The sequence below is a fragment of the Lagenorhynchus albirostris genome, chromosome 9, assembly GCF_949774975.1.
Source record: "Lagenorhynchus albirostris chromosome 9, mLagAlb1.1, whole genome shotgun sequence".
In the NCBI taxonomy this organism is placed as follows: Eukaryota; Metazoa; Chordata; class Mammalia; order Artiodactyla; family Delphinidae; genus Lagenorhynchus; species Lagenorhynchus albirostris.
In genome coordinates, this window is record NC_083103.1 from 108,097,610 (window position 1) to 108,113,134 (window position 15,525).

Genomic DNA, 15,525 nt, shown 5'->3' on the forward strand with positions numbered 1-15,525 from the left:
AAGCCTTCCTCAGTCTGATAGCCACTTTTATGTCCCAGTCCATTTCCCTGAGAAACAGCTCGAGTAGCCACTGTTCTTCACAACAATGTTCCGAAGACAGAAGGCTACGCCGCATGGTTTACAACTGCCTGTGGTAACTTGTTGCCTTTCTTAAAAAATAATTTTTTTTCTTATCAAAGTTACATATGTAGGTCAGAACAGTGCTTTGGAATATAGTAAGTTCCCATTAAATATTTTTTAACTTAGTGAATAAATAAAAGTTAAAGTATGGCATCGTCCAGAAAGGGAAACTCTCTAATTTTTTCAGGCCCCAGAAGAGAGATATTGAACAGTATTGAAATACCTTGTGTTTAAGTGGGATCTAATTATAACTTGAACTTGATGAAATGATTTTAAAAGTTATCGGGAATAATACATGAATAAACAGGAAGCCTCCTTAAATAGAATAACAAAGTCATGGACTTGAGCTATGTAGTGTGCTGTGTTGTGTAAGAATATTCGAATCTATAGAAAACAAATAGAAAGGATAAAACTCGTAAGATGTGTGAAGCGTAGATAAATTAGTCACCTGTGGAACTTGTTAGATGATGTAGGTAGATCACATGTGTGTAAACACAGAAAGGGATAGAAGGACCAAGCATGGACTAAATATTTACGACGCTGAGAGTGAGGGCCTCCTTAACTTTCGCACCTTGTTTACCCATTCTAGTCCCAGCCCTGTACCGTGGACATAGGCCTGACTGTCCACGGTACACTAAGTGTGTATGAATCATACAAGGCCTGCAGTACTCATGAGGTCTAATTCCCTCATCCACTGGGGATACTCATTCTGTCCATAGGGTCCTTGACTGCAGAAACACAGAGAAAACCCGTGGCTGTTCTGCAGACTAAATGGAGGACCATTTAGCTATTGGCCATCTCTCCTGTGGGATAAGTGGGTGACCTTGGTCCAGGCACCTTCCTTCTCATGGGGCCCCCTGGGTCCTCATAACCACACCATTAGCAGGATTCAGGCAGTGTCCTGTCCACTGGCACTCTATCCTCAGAGTGCTAACCTACTCTGTCTCTTTCGCTTTTCACTATGTGTTTTTAATTTATTTATTAAACCATGTGATCTGAGTTAATTTGGTCTGTAAGCCTCTCTGTTCCTAGACCTTTGGGATAATTTGCTGGTAGTGTACCTAGAGGCCTACATTGCACTAAAGTAATTCCCCAAACAAAAGGCATTGAAATATTAAAGTATATACTACATGGCCCAGAGGTTAATAGCACAGGCTTTGGAACTCTGTCACCAGGGATTGAATCCTGGGTTTGCCACTAACTGCTGTGCCACCTTGGGCAGGTTACCTAAACTCACTCTGCCTCAGTTCCTTTTTTTTTTTTTTTTTGGCTGCACTGCACGACTTGTGGGATCTTAGTTCCCCAACCAGGGATTGAACCAGCGCCCTCAGCAGTCAAAGCACGGAGTCTTAACCACTGGACTGCCAGGGAATTCCCTGCCTCAGTTCCTAAATCTGTGAAATAGGGATAAAAAGAGTACTAGCTCATAAGGTTTTAAGGATGATAAATGAGTTCACAGGTAGTGAGTTTAGAACTGTGTCTGGCATAGTGTAAATTCTCTTTGCAAATTGGATCTGGTCAGACAGATCCAGTGGAATAAATGGAATAAAATACAGAATCCAAAGCAGACACAAGTATATGATAATTTAGTCTATGATAAAGGTCTTTGCAAATTAATAAGGAAAGAATTACATTTAGGAGTAATCTGCTAGCCATTTGGAAAAAAACGAAAGGTTCATCCACATTTCAAACTTATATTAAAATAAATTTTTGATGAACCAAAGATTTAAATGAAGAAACAAACTGCAGAAACATTAGAATAAAACATAGGCACCATGGCGTAATCCACAGAATTACTGCCATAATAAGATGTTTAGATCTTAAATGACAGGACTGTAACGAGATCTACAATCAATGCCAAGTGAGTGAATAATTAATATATCCATACAAGCAGCAATACATGTTTTGCAGGAACACATACAACAAAGGACTTACAGCCATCTTTCAGTATCTGGGGGGACTGATTCCAGAAACTCCTAAGATACCAAAATCCACTGATGCTCAAGTCCCATCAGCCCTCCACATCCCCAGATATGGAACTTGTGGTACAGAGGGCCAATTGTACAAAAAAAACACACTAGAGTGACTAACCATGGAAAGTAGAGGAAAATTAAAGTGGGGAATAGGGATGCTGAAAATTATCTAACAAAATTAAAAGGAAATACAAATTACAAATAATAAATATAAAAGTGTTTAAATACAGCTGATATTTTAGGTTAATTTTTAACGATTTTTTAAAACTTTTTAAACTTTTAAAACTTTTTCAGCACTTTTATTTTTTTATTTTTTGCGGTACGCGGGCCTCTCACTGCTGTGGCCTCTCCCGTTGCGGAGCACAGGCTCCGGACGCGCAGGCTCAGCGGCCATGGCTCACGGGTGCAGCCGTTCCGCAGCATGTGGGATCTTCCCGGACCGGGGCACGAACCCGTGTCCCCTGCATCGGCAGGCGGACTGTCAATCACTGCGCCACCAGGGAAGCCCAATTTGTTTGTATTTTGTTGAGAATTTTTGCTTCCATGTTCATGAGAGATATTGATTGTTGGTTTTCATTTCTTGAAACATCTTTGTTTGATTTTGGAATTAGGGTCATGCTGGCCTCATACAATGAATTTGGAAAAACTCCCTCCTTTTCTATGTTCTGGAAGGGATTGTGTAGAATTGTTAGTATTTCTTACTGTTTGGTAAAATCCACCATTGAAACCATCTGGACTGGGTGCTTACACCCTTCTTGGCTTGTTGGAATTCATCCACAGGCAGTTTTTCAGGAGGAAGGTTTTACGTCAAGAATATCAAATACAGTGTTGCCTACAATAGCAAAAATGTGAAAAGACCCTAAAAAGTCAACAGAGAAATTGTTATGTATAATATAGTAAATCCATATGATACGATTTTAGGCTTTAAAAAGTCTCCAAAATCTTCAGTGACTGATTTGCCAGTTAGATGCTTAACATTTAGCAAGCTTTATTTTCTACACAAATGTGCTTTTAGGCAGACATGAATAAAATAAACACATTTTATTTCTGCCTCCCCATACTCAGTTGGAAAGGAGGCATCTTTGGCCAAAGAGAGGGTAAGGAGAGAGGGTGTTGTATATGCTGTCTGCAGATTCCTGGTGTGTGTGTGTGTGTGTGTGTGTGTGTGTGTGTGTGTGTGTGTGTGTGTGTGTGTGTGTGTGTGTGTGTGTGTAGTGGGGGAGATGCAGGGGCAGTGAGCAATGTCTTCACGCTTTTCCCTGCAGTCTGTGTGTCTCTGAGGTGATCTGCTGGGTCACATCCAATCAGAGAAGGAACAGCAGTTTGGTTGTTGGTTCTGGTGTGTGTGTGACAGCAGAACCTGGCATGGAGTGTCTGTGTCTTATCACTCCTGAGCCCTCTGGGTGTAGTCAAAGCTCTTACTGGTAGTGGGCGGATATTGGTGAGAGAAGCCACATAGGCACGAATACTGCAACCAACTTTCTCAAATGACATCACTGGAAAACAATCACATACAGTCATCCCTCCGTGTCCAAGGGGGCTGATTCCAGAACCCCCTGTGGATGCCAAAGTCCACAGATGCTCAAGTCCCTTACATAAAATGGCATACATACTATTTGCATGTAACTTACACAATCCTCCTATATACTGCACTTTAAATCCTCTCTAGATTACTTATACTACCTAATACAATGTAAATGCTATGTAAATAGTTGCTGGCCAGGGACAAATTTAAGTTTTGCTTTTGGGAACTTTCTGATTTTTTTCCTGAGTATTTTTTCTTTTTTTTAAAGTTTTGGCTGCATTGGGTCTTTGTTGCTGTGTGCGGGCTTTCTCTAGTTGCAGCTGAACAACGACTGAGAATAGCAAGGTAAGAACTGTTTTGAGAAACTTCTCATTTAGACTCCATAAACTCAGCTATAAGAAATTGTCTTAAAGGACCATGAGAAGCCGTCCTTTTGCAGTTTGTTCAGTGAGAAGAAAATGTGCCTGCTTTTTGTTTAACACTTGCATCTATTTTTCATATATTTATTCTGTCTGGATCGAAGACGATTCCTCACAGATGCAGCTGCACGTCACCTTGGAACTCTTTCTCCTCATGAAATTTCAAGGTAGTAAGAATTCCCAGAGAAGATCTTTTCTCCCAAGACTCACAGCTAGAATGAAATTAAGTAATTAAATCCAGTTTATAAAAAGCATGTTGTTTAATGATAGGAATGGTATACATCAAACAGTTCAACAATGATAAAAACTGGTAAAACAATCTTTTAAAATATACCTTATTATCAATATCTTAAATTTTATATATTATATAAATATGTCTATGTATTTTACATTTAAAAATTATCTATTTCATATACATTTAGCTATATCTATTTCATATATCTATTCTTTGTTCAAAGAGGATATTATAGTCTTCCTACCCTTATAAAGCTAGTGTACTCTCTTAATATTCTTATTAGCTGTCAGTGTATTTCCCCATGTGCTTAATTTAAGTATTTGAAAGTTCTTAATAATTGTTTTAGTAGCTTATATTGATAGTTTTCATAATAATCGTTAATCATTGCTTTATTTTACTTCAACTTAATACAATTTTACTTTATTTTTAATTAATTAATTAGTTTTATTTTTGGCTGCATTGGGTCTTCATTGCTGCACGTGAGCCTTCTCTAGTTGTGGAGAGCGGGGGCTACTCTTTGTTGTAGTGTGCGGGCTTCTCATCGCAGTGGCTTCTCTTACTGTGGAGCACGGGCTCTAGGCATGTGGGCTTCAGTAGTTGTGGCACACGGGCTCAGTAGTTGTGGTACACGGGTTAGTTGCTCTGAGGCATGTGGAATCTTCCCAGACCAGGGCTCGAACCCGTGTCCCCTGCATCAGCAGGCGGATTCTTAACCACTGCGCCACCAGGGAAACCCCAATACAATTTTAATGTTTCACTTTACGTCACATCTCAGATGCATACATTCAGATATTAACAACAAATTCAAATGACAAGGCTAGTTCTCATTTCTGATTAGTGTCACACTGTTTATATTTGAAATGTCTGTCGCCGAGAAAGCATGATGTCTTGAGTGACCCTGTCAGCTCACCCCAGAGCCTGCCCTTCACAGGCCACTAACCTGTCCACGGCACCTACTCAGATGTAGCTCCAGGAATTCCCCCACTGTCTCTCCTGCTTCAGTGACTTTTCACTCTCTTTGATCACGATCATGTCAGTGTACCATGCTGTGGTTTCTCCCACCTGGAAATGAAAACAGGGCATTACCCTCGACTCAGGGTCATGAGCCACCAGCTACATTCCCATTTATTTATTCCTTCTTCCAGCAAATATCCATGAACGAGACTCATCTGTATCCACCGAGATTCCTCCACCTCCTCTAACCCGTTCCAGTCTCCCCAAACCCCCCCCACCTGCCTGCATCACAGTCACCAAAGTCTTATGTGGTGTCTCCACCTGCACGTCTCCTTGATGGCTCAACACCCCCCAGACTGAGCTGGGCTTCTGGGACTCCAACACGGAAGAGCAAAATAGGACTCCATGTTGGATCTGTTTCTTTGACCTTAACCTTTGCTTTTCGGTGCTTTTGTTATTATAATCACACACAATGGCCTGCCTCAGGGAACCCTGCCCGGCTGCCTGAATGTTAAACTGAAGTGCCTTTGTTCAGCTCAGAGGGAGACAATCTGACCCTGCCCACCTGTGAATAGCTGCAGAAAAGAAGAAATTAACACATCCCCTCCTGGAGGCTGGCCAAGCCAGGCAAAACCAGTGGCCTTTTTACTTTACTTCCTCACCTCCTCCCCGTCTCTGTTCTATAAAAGAAACTGGCATTCCAACGTGATGGAGTCGTTCTTGAATCCTCTTGATTTCTCTCACCCCACAAACGACCCAGGAATCCAGACTCGTCTCCACGCCAGCTGCCACTTGTCTGAACAGCAGCACCTGGCACGCGACCCCCGCGGTAGCCCCTGGCCTGGTCTCCTGTTTTCGACCGCTGCCAGCCCCTGGCACCTGAGTGACCTTTTAAAGCGTAATGGATGCCACGCCCAGAGCCTGCCCCGGTTCTGTTTGTTTGAGTCAAAGCTCTGCCCCCGAAGGCCTGCCTGATCTGGCCCTGGTTCCTCTGCCTCCCCTCACCCCCTGCAGTCCTGGAATGCCGGGCGTCACCCCTGCCCGAGGCCTTCGCACTCGAGGTCCTCTCTGCTTGGCTGGCGGCCCCTTCCTCGGCACCTGCGTGCAGGTAATGCTCCTCGTTCAGGTCTTTGCTCAGCGATGCCTTCTCTGCGAGACCTGCTCTGCGTACCCCTCCCCCCAGTCTTCCTTTGTCCGCTTCATTTATGCTCTGGATTTACTACCTTTGAGACAGGCTGGGCCCTGGGCCCTTTGCTGCAGGACCTGCACCTGGACAAACATCTCTAACAACAGAAACTATACAAAGAAACTATACAAAGAAACTATAAGGGACTAAAAATAAGTGCAGGGCTGTGCAGGGGGGCAAATTATCAACCACAAGATACAAAAAGGCCACAAACCCAACTGCCACTTCTGAGGTGTTGGGAGCAAAAGCAGGGTCCTGTGTCCATCCCTGCACACACAGCACCAAGGGGGTGGGCAGACCACCTAAGCTGTCCCTCAGGCCAGAACCCCTGGACCTGCCCCACCCTCACCCCATTTAAGGGAGCAGCCTGCCCCCCTCGGAAGCAGCAAGGGCACCTGTTACTTGTTCTCGCTACCTGGGCTGCAGAGTGAGTCCCAGTCAAGCCTTGCCTGAATTCCTCATGTGGCCTCTTATCAATTTCTGTTGATTAAAGAGCCTGGGGTCAGTATCACCTTTGAATACACTTTATGGTTTACTAATTCATTTGTTGATTTTTGTTATCCTTCTTCCTCAGCTGGAACAGAAATTTCAGAGGGAGGGGATCTTTGTTTTGTGCACTGATACCTCCCAAACACCTAAAACAGTGTTCAGCACACAGTGGACATTAAAAGTTGTGGATTCCTTCTTAATGAACGAAATGCTGTTGAATCAGACCTTGGCTTTTCAGCCTGAAAAGTGGCATCTTGACGGCTCTAAGGCCAGCACTGAAGACAGTGCATCCCCCACAAACACACAGGCCCCTCCCAGCCTCAGCGACCTGCCTTTGGGGTGAGAAGCCTTGACTACCCATCTGAACTTGGATCTGTTTTCCTTTTTCTTTTTCCAAGGACAAGGACTTTCTACTTTCTTTTCGTCCAGGGTTGAAATTGCACTCATTTAGTCCCAGGAATTCCCCCTGTTCTTAGTGTTTTGGCTCAAGACTCTTCGGCAACTTGAGTAAAGGAGCTGGAGGGGGTGAGGGCCCAGGGCCCACAGGACTGTTCTGACACAGAAGCCCCATCCTGCATCTTGTCCTAGTGACTTGAAGGGAGATTTTGTCACGTGTTTTCCTACAATTCAGATACACTATATTTAAGGCATTAACACAGTGCGCTCGGAAATAAGATATGCCAATGAATGAATATCTGATCTATAAACCTGTTTGTCACCTTTAAAAATCAAAAGTTAAACAGCCGATGCCGTTAATTTGACGTGACTATTTTGACTTTTTCCGGAGAGTCGCCCCATGCTGACTCCAAGCGAGCAGCTCTTCCTCTCCCGGCTCCTCGTTCACACCTGCTTCCCACCGGCAATGCGGGCTGCGGGAATTCTCAGGGCGGGTCTGCGAGCTCTGGGTCTGTTGGAGTTCTGACTCAGAGTGGTGGCCTGAGGATATCAACGGGACTTCATTTTTTTAAGAAAACTTTTTTTTTTCTATTTTCTGAACCCCTGGCATCAGAAAGGCAGCCTGTGCGGGTTATGATCGCCCTGTATCAGGTCCGATCTTCCCACACACCCAGCCAGACCACTTGGTTTACAGCCCCATTAGACAGTTCACCTAACTGTAGCCTCCATGCCCAGTGATTTGAGTATTTCACGGTCCGCTTGGGGTCAAGATCAATCAAGCATTTTGCAAAGGACTGTCTTGAAGGTGTATCTTGCTACAATTTAAAAAACCCAGTCTTGTCTCCTCAGCAAACACATCTGGATTAGAGCTACCTCTGCAGCACCGTCCTGCTGTCACAAAGTCCAGATAAAGTAAAACTGTTCTTAAACCGTGAGTAGGGTGTGTCTACAGGTCTGCACTTCCCAGCAGGTTAAGGGGTAATGATTTTTTCTTTAGCACTGAGTTATTTACATTTATCTCTCATAAGTAAAAACAAAGGACACAGGGCTGGGCTAAGGGTTTCAGGGTTTTTATAGCCCATGTTAACAAGATTAAGCTAATATCTGAAAAAAAGAGGAGATGCTGGGACTGTTTAAATACCTTAAGGATGCCCTGGTGTTTAATGGACTGTGCTGTTCACTGCTCAGCAATATCACCAGGAACCAGGGCCGACTGGGCGGGGCCGGGGGGGAGCGTGGCTGGGGTGCGCCTCCGTGGGTGGCAAGGGGACTAACCTTTGACACCTTCCCCATATGTCTCATGGGCCACCTTTTACCCCAATTACACCAAAATACCTTCATCATAGTCTTAACAACTATCACGCAGTTATGGCTTAAAACGTGGACAGAAGGTACTGACTTTGGAGCATTGGCGAAGGGGGAGAGACTGCTCTCGGGATCCCCAGGGGCGGCTCTGGCCCTGCTGTCAGCCCCAAGCGAGCCCCTGCCACTGCGCTAGGCCTTCCCCCCTTTGTTCATTTTTTTTTTCTCTCCTGGGTTTAATTTTTGCTACCTGACTAAATATTTGCTGAATGCTACAAAAAGAACACTTCACACTAAACTCGCCTTGTTTTGTTCCAGAAGTACAATCTCATTGTATTCCTAGCAGCTTTACAAGCACAGGATATGGTTTGAAAACATGCAACGGGGTGTGTGTGTGTGTGTGTGTGTGTGTGTGTGTGTGTGTGTGTGTATTTTCTAGAAACTCTGATGCTGTGAAGAAACATCAGCCTCCCTAGAAAATGTTTCAGATTTTCTTTCAGTAAAATCTGAATTCTGTTCTTGGGATTAGGTGGGTTTGTGATTGCTAGAAAGCATAAATTTTGCCCACATATTACACAGGCTCCTTTGTGACATAATTCTGTGCCAGAATAAGAATTTTATTCATCCTGGGCGAAGGTGTGGCTGGAAACGGCAAGGGCCACCGTCTGCCACTCTCCGGCGCGTCCTCGGGCTGCAGGCATTGAGCACTGGGGGGCGGGGCTCGCGGCGGCCTGTTGCCCCGGCGACCAGCGCGCGGCCCCGCCCCCGCGCCGAGCTTCCGCTCAGAGAGTGAGGGCTGGAAAGCAAGCGGGTCCAGGAGCAGCGGACGCGCGATGCCCAAGTGGAATGTCCGGTGGAGGCCCGGCCGCATTCTTGGACTGCTGCTGCTGGTGATCTTGAGCATACTGGTGCTCCGCAGGTGAGCAGACGCCCTGTCCTGCACACCTGCTTTCTCGCCTCCCCTCGCGCCGGGGGAGCCGGCCCGGCAGCGCGCGCACAGCCGCCCGCGGAGCCCGAGTCCCCACGGGGACGGCCCTGTGGTGCCGTCTGATCTGGAGCGCCAGCGCCCGGTCCCTCAGCGCCCCCAGTGCCCTGGGTGACGCCAGGCTCTGTGCTCCCGGTCCCCGGGCGTCTGTACCGAGGGCTCCCCATGCTTTTCCGCGGGAAGTCCGCAGACCTGGCCTCAGACCCCTCTCCGACACTCCCAGCTCTGTGCGCCCCTAGCCCTCTTGCTGAGCCCCAGATCCCCAGCTCTTCTCCCAGGTCCCCACATTTCCTGCCAAGCCTGCTGCGAGGCTTCTCTGTTCGGCAGAGGCCAGAGCTCCCAGGGCTCCCAGCGACGGTCCATCTGGCCGGCCCAGCGCGGTCACGGGTCCTACAAGCTTCTCGCTTTGGGTGTAGTTGCCCCGTTCTCGGATTGATGTGTCTTCTCTCTCCACTCTTCCTCCAGTCACCAGCTCACCCCTTCCCACTCTCCCCCCTCCCTTGCAAAGAGTTATCTGGGAGTGCGTTTAGTGATAGAATGATTTACCCACTGCCTGTGTGGGTGCCCGAGCCTAGAATTTTCCTAAACTGTGTCTGTGACCCTATTTTTGAGGTCGATGCCTGGCACTTTCCATATTCAAAACCTCCAGTGTTGCTGGCAGGCCAGCAGCATCAAGGGCTTTGGTAGGGAAGTTAGTATGGAGGCTGCAGGCTGAGCCCGTGGACCTGCGGCGCGCCCGCCACCCTCAGCTTTATCTTCTTCTGCCCCCCTCGTGGCTCCTCTGGACTTCCTCTGGGAGATAGGGACGTTTGGGAGGGAGAGAACTCTTTCCATTTACGCCTTTCCAAGACTTAGATGTCATCTCTGTTTTGGAGATGGGGAGAGTGTCACAGGGTTGTTGGGAGAAGGAAATGGTGCTCTTCTCCCTCTGGGCTCAGAACACATAGGAGGCATCTTGTTTGCCCAGTCGTTCCCAAGACTTTTCCATCCTGTCTATGATCCCAGCCCCTCCTCTTTGAGGACCGGCCCTGGCTCTTGTAGACACAAGGCTGATGCACACCCCAGAGGAGACGCAGCAGGGGCCTCTGGCATACAGCCAGGTATCCAGGAGCCCACACCCCTAGGGAGAAAGGCCCGAGGTGTGCGAGGAGCGTGTGCGTTGTTGTTGGAGGTCAGGGATGTAGCAGCCCATGCAGGGAACCCAGACAGTTCACCATGAAGGGTGGCTCCGAGGGGCTTGAGGTGGGCCAGGTAGTACACCCTGACGGTCTGCAGGAGGAGGTGCGGGAAGGAGCCTGGTACTTGTTGTGTCTGGAGGGACAGAAGGTGCAGAAGCACGGGCTCTCACAGGTGAGCGAATGTGTCCCCACCTGGTGGAGTGGCTGCAGGAAGGGTAGGTTGGGGGGGGGGCTTGTGGGGCCACACAGGAACAGCAGCAGAGGGTGAATGGCTGTGACTCACGACCTGGAAGAGTTTTGGCATGTTTAGGAAAGACGTGGCTTTTCCTGCTGTGCTGTCTTTCTCAGCAGGTTAGATAGAGGCCAGAGAAGCTCTGAATTAGTTCAGGGCCACGTCTTAGGGTCCTCTGGAATACTTGTCTTCTGGGCTTCGTTTGGACTGTATCACCCTCACGGATGACTTTCGCCCAATTCCTGCTGTCCAGCTTGGGCTGGACACCAAGGACTATGTCTGGAGGCCAGAGCCAGCACCTTCTTTTTTTTTTTTTTTTTTTTTTTGCGGTATGCAGGCCTCTCACTGTTGTGGCCTCTCCCGTTGCAGAGCACAGGCTCCGGACGCACAGGCTCAGCAGCCATGGCTCACGGGCCCAGCTGCTCTGCGGCATGTGGGATCTTCCTGGACCAGGGCACAAACCCGTGTCCCCTGCATCGGCAGGCGGACTCTCAACCACTGCGCCACCAGGGTAGCCCAGCACCTTCTTTGTTGCTCCCTCTTCCTGCCTTACGCTAAGGTGACCGGGTCATTAACTGAGTGGGGGCCCAGCTCCCAGCTGTTGTAGGGAATGTGGGTGTAGCCAGTGCGATAGAGGTCACACAGGGACTGGCTGCTCAGACAGCGGCTTTGCCCCTGAGCTGTCAGGATCAGAAGAAAGTGTTTGGGTGGGGGAGGGGCTGCTGGGTTGCAGCTTTTGTTTTTCTCCTGAACTTTACCTTGGGCTGGTTCGTGGTCAATCACAGCTGTTTGATTACATCATATCCAAGAAACAGGAGGACCAAGATGACTTTTGAGGAAGATTTCAACCTTCGGCTTTTTAGTTTGAAAGATGGTCTTAAAAAAAATTTACCTTGGGGCTTCCCTGGTGGCGCAGTGGTTGAGAATCTGCCTGCCAATGCAGGGGACACGGGTTCGAGCCCTGGTCTGGGAAGATCCCACATGCCACGGAGCAACTGGGCCCGTGAGCCACAATTACTGAGCCTGCGCGTCTGGAGCGTGTGCTCCGCAACAAGAGAGGCCGCGATAGTGAGAGGCCTGCGCATCGCGATGAAGAGTGGCCCCTGCTTGCCACAACTAGAGAAAGCCCTTGCACGGAAACGAAGACCCAACACAGCCATAAATAAATAAATAAATAAATTAAAAAAAAAATTTACCTTCACTGCAGTATAGTCGTCAGGCAATAAACCGCATGTTCAGCAGGTGGAGTCTGCTGGGGTCTGTGTGTGTGTGTGTGTGTGTGTGTTTTCCACATCTGAAATATTTTTTTCTTCTATTTTTTTCCTTTTTTAAAATTTTATTTTATTATTTTTTTGTACAGCAGGTTCTTACTAGTTATCAATTTTATACGTATTCGCTGATGTGTTGCTTTCGGCCACGGGATATTAGTTGGCATTTTCTGGAGTTTATAGAAGTGTAATCTTCTGTCTTGGTTGGCCTCCCCCTCTAGCGTGTTACTTGGGATCCAGGAACCTCGGCCCTGAGCCTGTCATTCTCCACTAGCACAAGAATGCCTGCTGGGCATGGCTCCCACTCAGGACTTTTCCTCTCAGCATCAGCGTGTCACTGAGCAACGCTCCAGGAGCTCTGCGTCTCTTCAACCCTAGATGTTAGCTGGCAGAGTCAGCAGAGGGGAGGGCCGCCAGGTGGGCGCCGGCCTCCCGCCTCCCACCTCCCTTGGAAGCCTGTCTCTTAGCTGCTTCTGCCCTGCTTGTTTGGGTTCCAGACCCCCATTCCTCCCGTGCCTCTCAGGCTCCTCGGCAAGGGCAGGTCACTTAGCCATGGAACCAGGCCACTTTCTGTGGTCCAAATCACGGCCGGTCCCGTCCTCTGGGGGCATGTGCAAAAGGTGCCTTCCTGGGCATCTGTGAAGTCACTGATTTTATGAGCTTTGCCTGTTCTGGGCACTGATCTGCGTGGAGTCTGAGTCATCGCCCCTGGAACACTCCAGCTCTTTGAGCGCCATCCCTCTTGTGTTCTGGCAGTGAAGCTTACAGCCTCTGGAAGTGTCACCCCTGACAGGCGTGGGGAAGCGGGGAGGGGCAGGTATCTGAGCCCCTGTGCCGGAGGAGAGGGTGGGTGTTGAGAGTCGGAAGGGGACCCAGTGTCTCAGTGAACGCACGGACAGTGGAGGTGTATTTGTGATCAAGGGACCGGGGTGCCCAGGAGACCAGCGCTAAGAGCTCCAGAGCCTCGGTCCCCCAAGCATCAGGACGTGGGCTAAGGAGTCCTCTACCCCTTGGGGCGAGGAAGGAGCCACCAGTGAAGTAAAAGCACTTCATCTTTGATGATGTGACCCTGACCCCCATCGTATCGCCTGGAATTCTCTTCTGATGAAGAGGCAGGAGATGCCGGGGCTGAGAGAGACTGTTTCAGAACGCGTGGGGCCTGCAGAGGACCCTGGAGCCCAGGCCCTGCCCTGGCACCCAGCAGCGGGGTGTTTGCAGCCCCCTCTGCACTCGGTTTTACCTTTTGCTTAAATCGACTGCTCTGGACGTTAAAGGCCATTGAGAGGGAGTCCCCTTATGTGGTGCCTCCCCTGGGATGGAAGGGCCGGGGATCCTTCGAGGCTCATGGTAACGAAGCAGACGTTTCTCAACAGGGCTTCGTGGACGGAGACCCTTGGTGGGTGCCCCATGCTCCCACCCTCACCCTCCGAGGGACGGTTAGCAGGGCTGTGCCTTTCAAGAGCACATTGCATTGTTCTTGCAAAGGCTATTTTGTGGGTAGGTAATCTAGGAAGAGGATGAAATCTTCAAATAATATAAATGGGAAGATAAGACCCCCTAGTTCTGGCCCCTGGGCACCCCTCTCCCTGCCCAGAGGCTTCCCTGATCACAGTTTCTCTCCGGAGTGTTCTGTGCACATAGGGACAGCTGTAGACGTTACCCTGTTGGTTCGTTGGGCTCATGAGTTATTTAAACTGCCCCCTTCTGAAGAGCATCCGTGGCTGCAAACCAAGTCGTAGTGAATATCTGTTGGAGATATTTCCGTCCATAGAATTGCTGACCGTATGAGATACTCATTTTAAGTCTTGATCGACATTTATAATAAGTAAGTAAATAGCACATTCTATTTCTGTTGGATCAGCCTGAGCTCTGTAGGCTCAGGAGCAAATTCCGTTTAATCTGTGTGGGTGGGTAGAGTCTTTGTGTCCTGTAAGAACTAGCCCAGCTCTCGTCTATCTTGGTAGGTAAGTCCCACGTGTTGGATTTTAAAAACCCATTTATTTACAATACGTTGTGCCCTGTTTAATGAAATCCTTTTATTCTGATTCCGTGAGTGTCTCTGAGATCAGAGTCTTGTCATCAGGGGTGCCCGGGGGTTAGCTAACAGAGCTTTCCTCTCTTGGCACTTTTCCTATTTATGATGCTGTCAATGGAAATTTTCCCCAAAGTGACAGCACAGTGTCATGTGACATCCGATCACTTTTTGTTGTTGGTATGTGGTTGATTTCAAATGAGGAGTTTTTATTGCTGCATGATTGGGTCTCAGGGTTTCCTCTAGTAAACGCTTGTTCACATACAAACTCCTACGGGCTGTAGAAGATGCTGCCTGGCTTGGCCTGCTGGAGCCCGGGTGCGTGACCCATTCTTGACCTACCAGAGCCTTCTTGGAGGGAAGGGCAGAGGTTCCAGGCTTACAGTGGTGCCACAGGCTGCAGGGTGCTGCACGATGGCCAGGCATCTCTGCAGAATGAGCGACTCGCTTTTGGATGGAAGACCTCAGCCCTTTGGAAATATTAAGGCCTCTCCCAGCAAATCAGGAGCCAGAGCCTTGGGCCCAGGCCAAGGAGCACATGCAGGAAGCCAGGGCAGACCTGGGGACAGTGTTTCATTTCCTGGGGGCTGAAGCTCGTGGGGCTCCAGGGTTGGTGCAAGAGGCAGTCTTCTGGGTTGGGGACGTTAGGGGCGCTGGCCGGGACCGGAGCGTGGGCGGGCCCCTCCTTGGGCCCCCAAACCTCCCAGCTGAGGGAGGCGTGCACAGGGCTGAAGGCTGGTGAGACCTAAATACCCCGAGGGGGCAGTTCATGGGGTCCAGCCGAGGAAGCTGGACCTCATGGGAGCCTGTAGCCACATCAGAATCTTGAAAGTGATGAGGAGAAATTTGTATTTTAGACCCAAGTGAGGAGGTTTCTGTGTGTGATGATGTCTTCTGGGCAGTTTAACATGTCCATCTGGGTGATGGTCTCCGGCATGGCCACGTGGATGGGCGGAGTGTTTTCTTGGTCAGCATCTTAATATGAAGCCCTGGACCCAGATTCAGTTGAACATTTGCTTAGGGCAGCCCGAGTGGGGTCACAGTGTACATTATGTATGGAACCAAACTACTGATGCCCGGGACCAGTGAGGACTCATGTTCTGGGGATGGAAGGACTGTTTCTGCAGGTTCCTACCTCGAGTGCCAGCTTGTCCACACCCTTGTTAGCCTGAAATTGTGTGAGCCTGGCCTGGTCGCCGCTGGAGGCTGCACGTCCCGGGAGTTGACGATG

General features: G+C 48.7%; 1 protein-coding gene across 1 annotated transcript in view; it reads left to right on the forward strand.

Annotated features, from left to right (window-relative positions):
• The first annotated feature begins 9,402 nt into the window (after positions 1-9,402).
• The window catches only part of LOC132526460 (beta-galactosidase-1-like protein 2), a 38,006-nt gene continuing 31,883 nt past the window's right edge, over positions 9,403-15,525 (forward strand). The window contains exon 1 of the mRNA XM_060160824.1: positions 9,403-9,518. Within this exon, the coding sequence (XP_060016807.1) occupies positions 9,433-9,518 (86 nt within the window). The 5' untranslated portion in view covers positions 9,403-9,432. The remainder of the gene's footprint in view (positions 9,519-15,525) is intronic.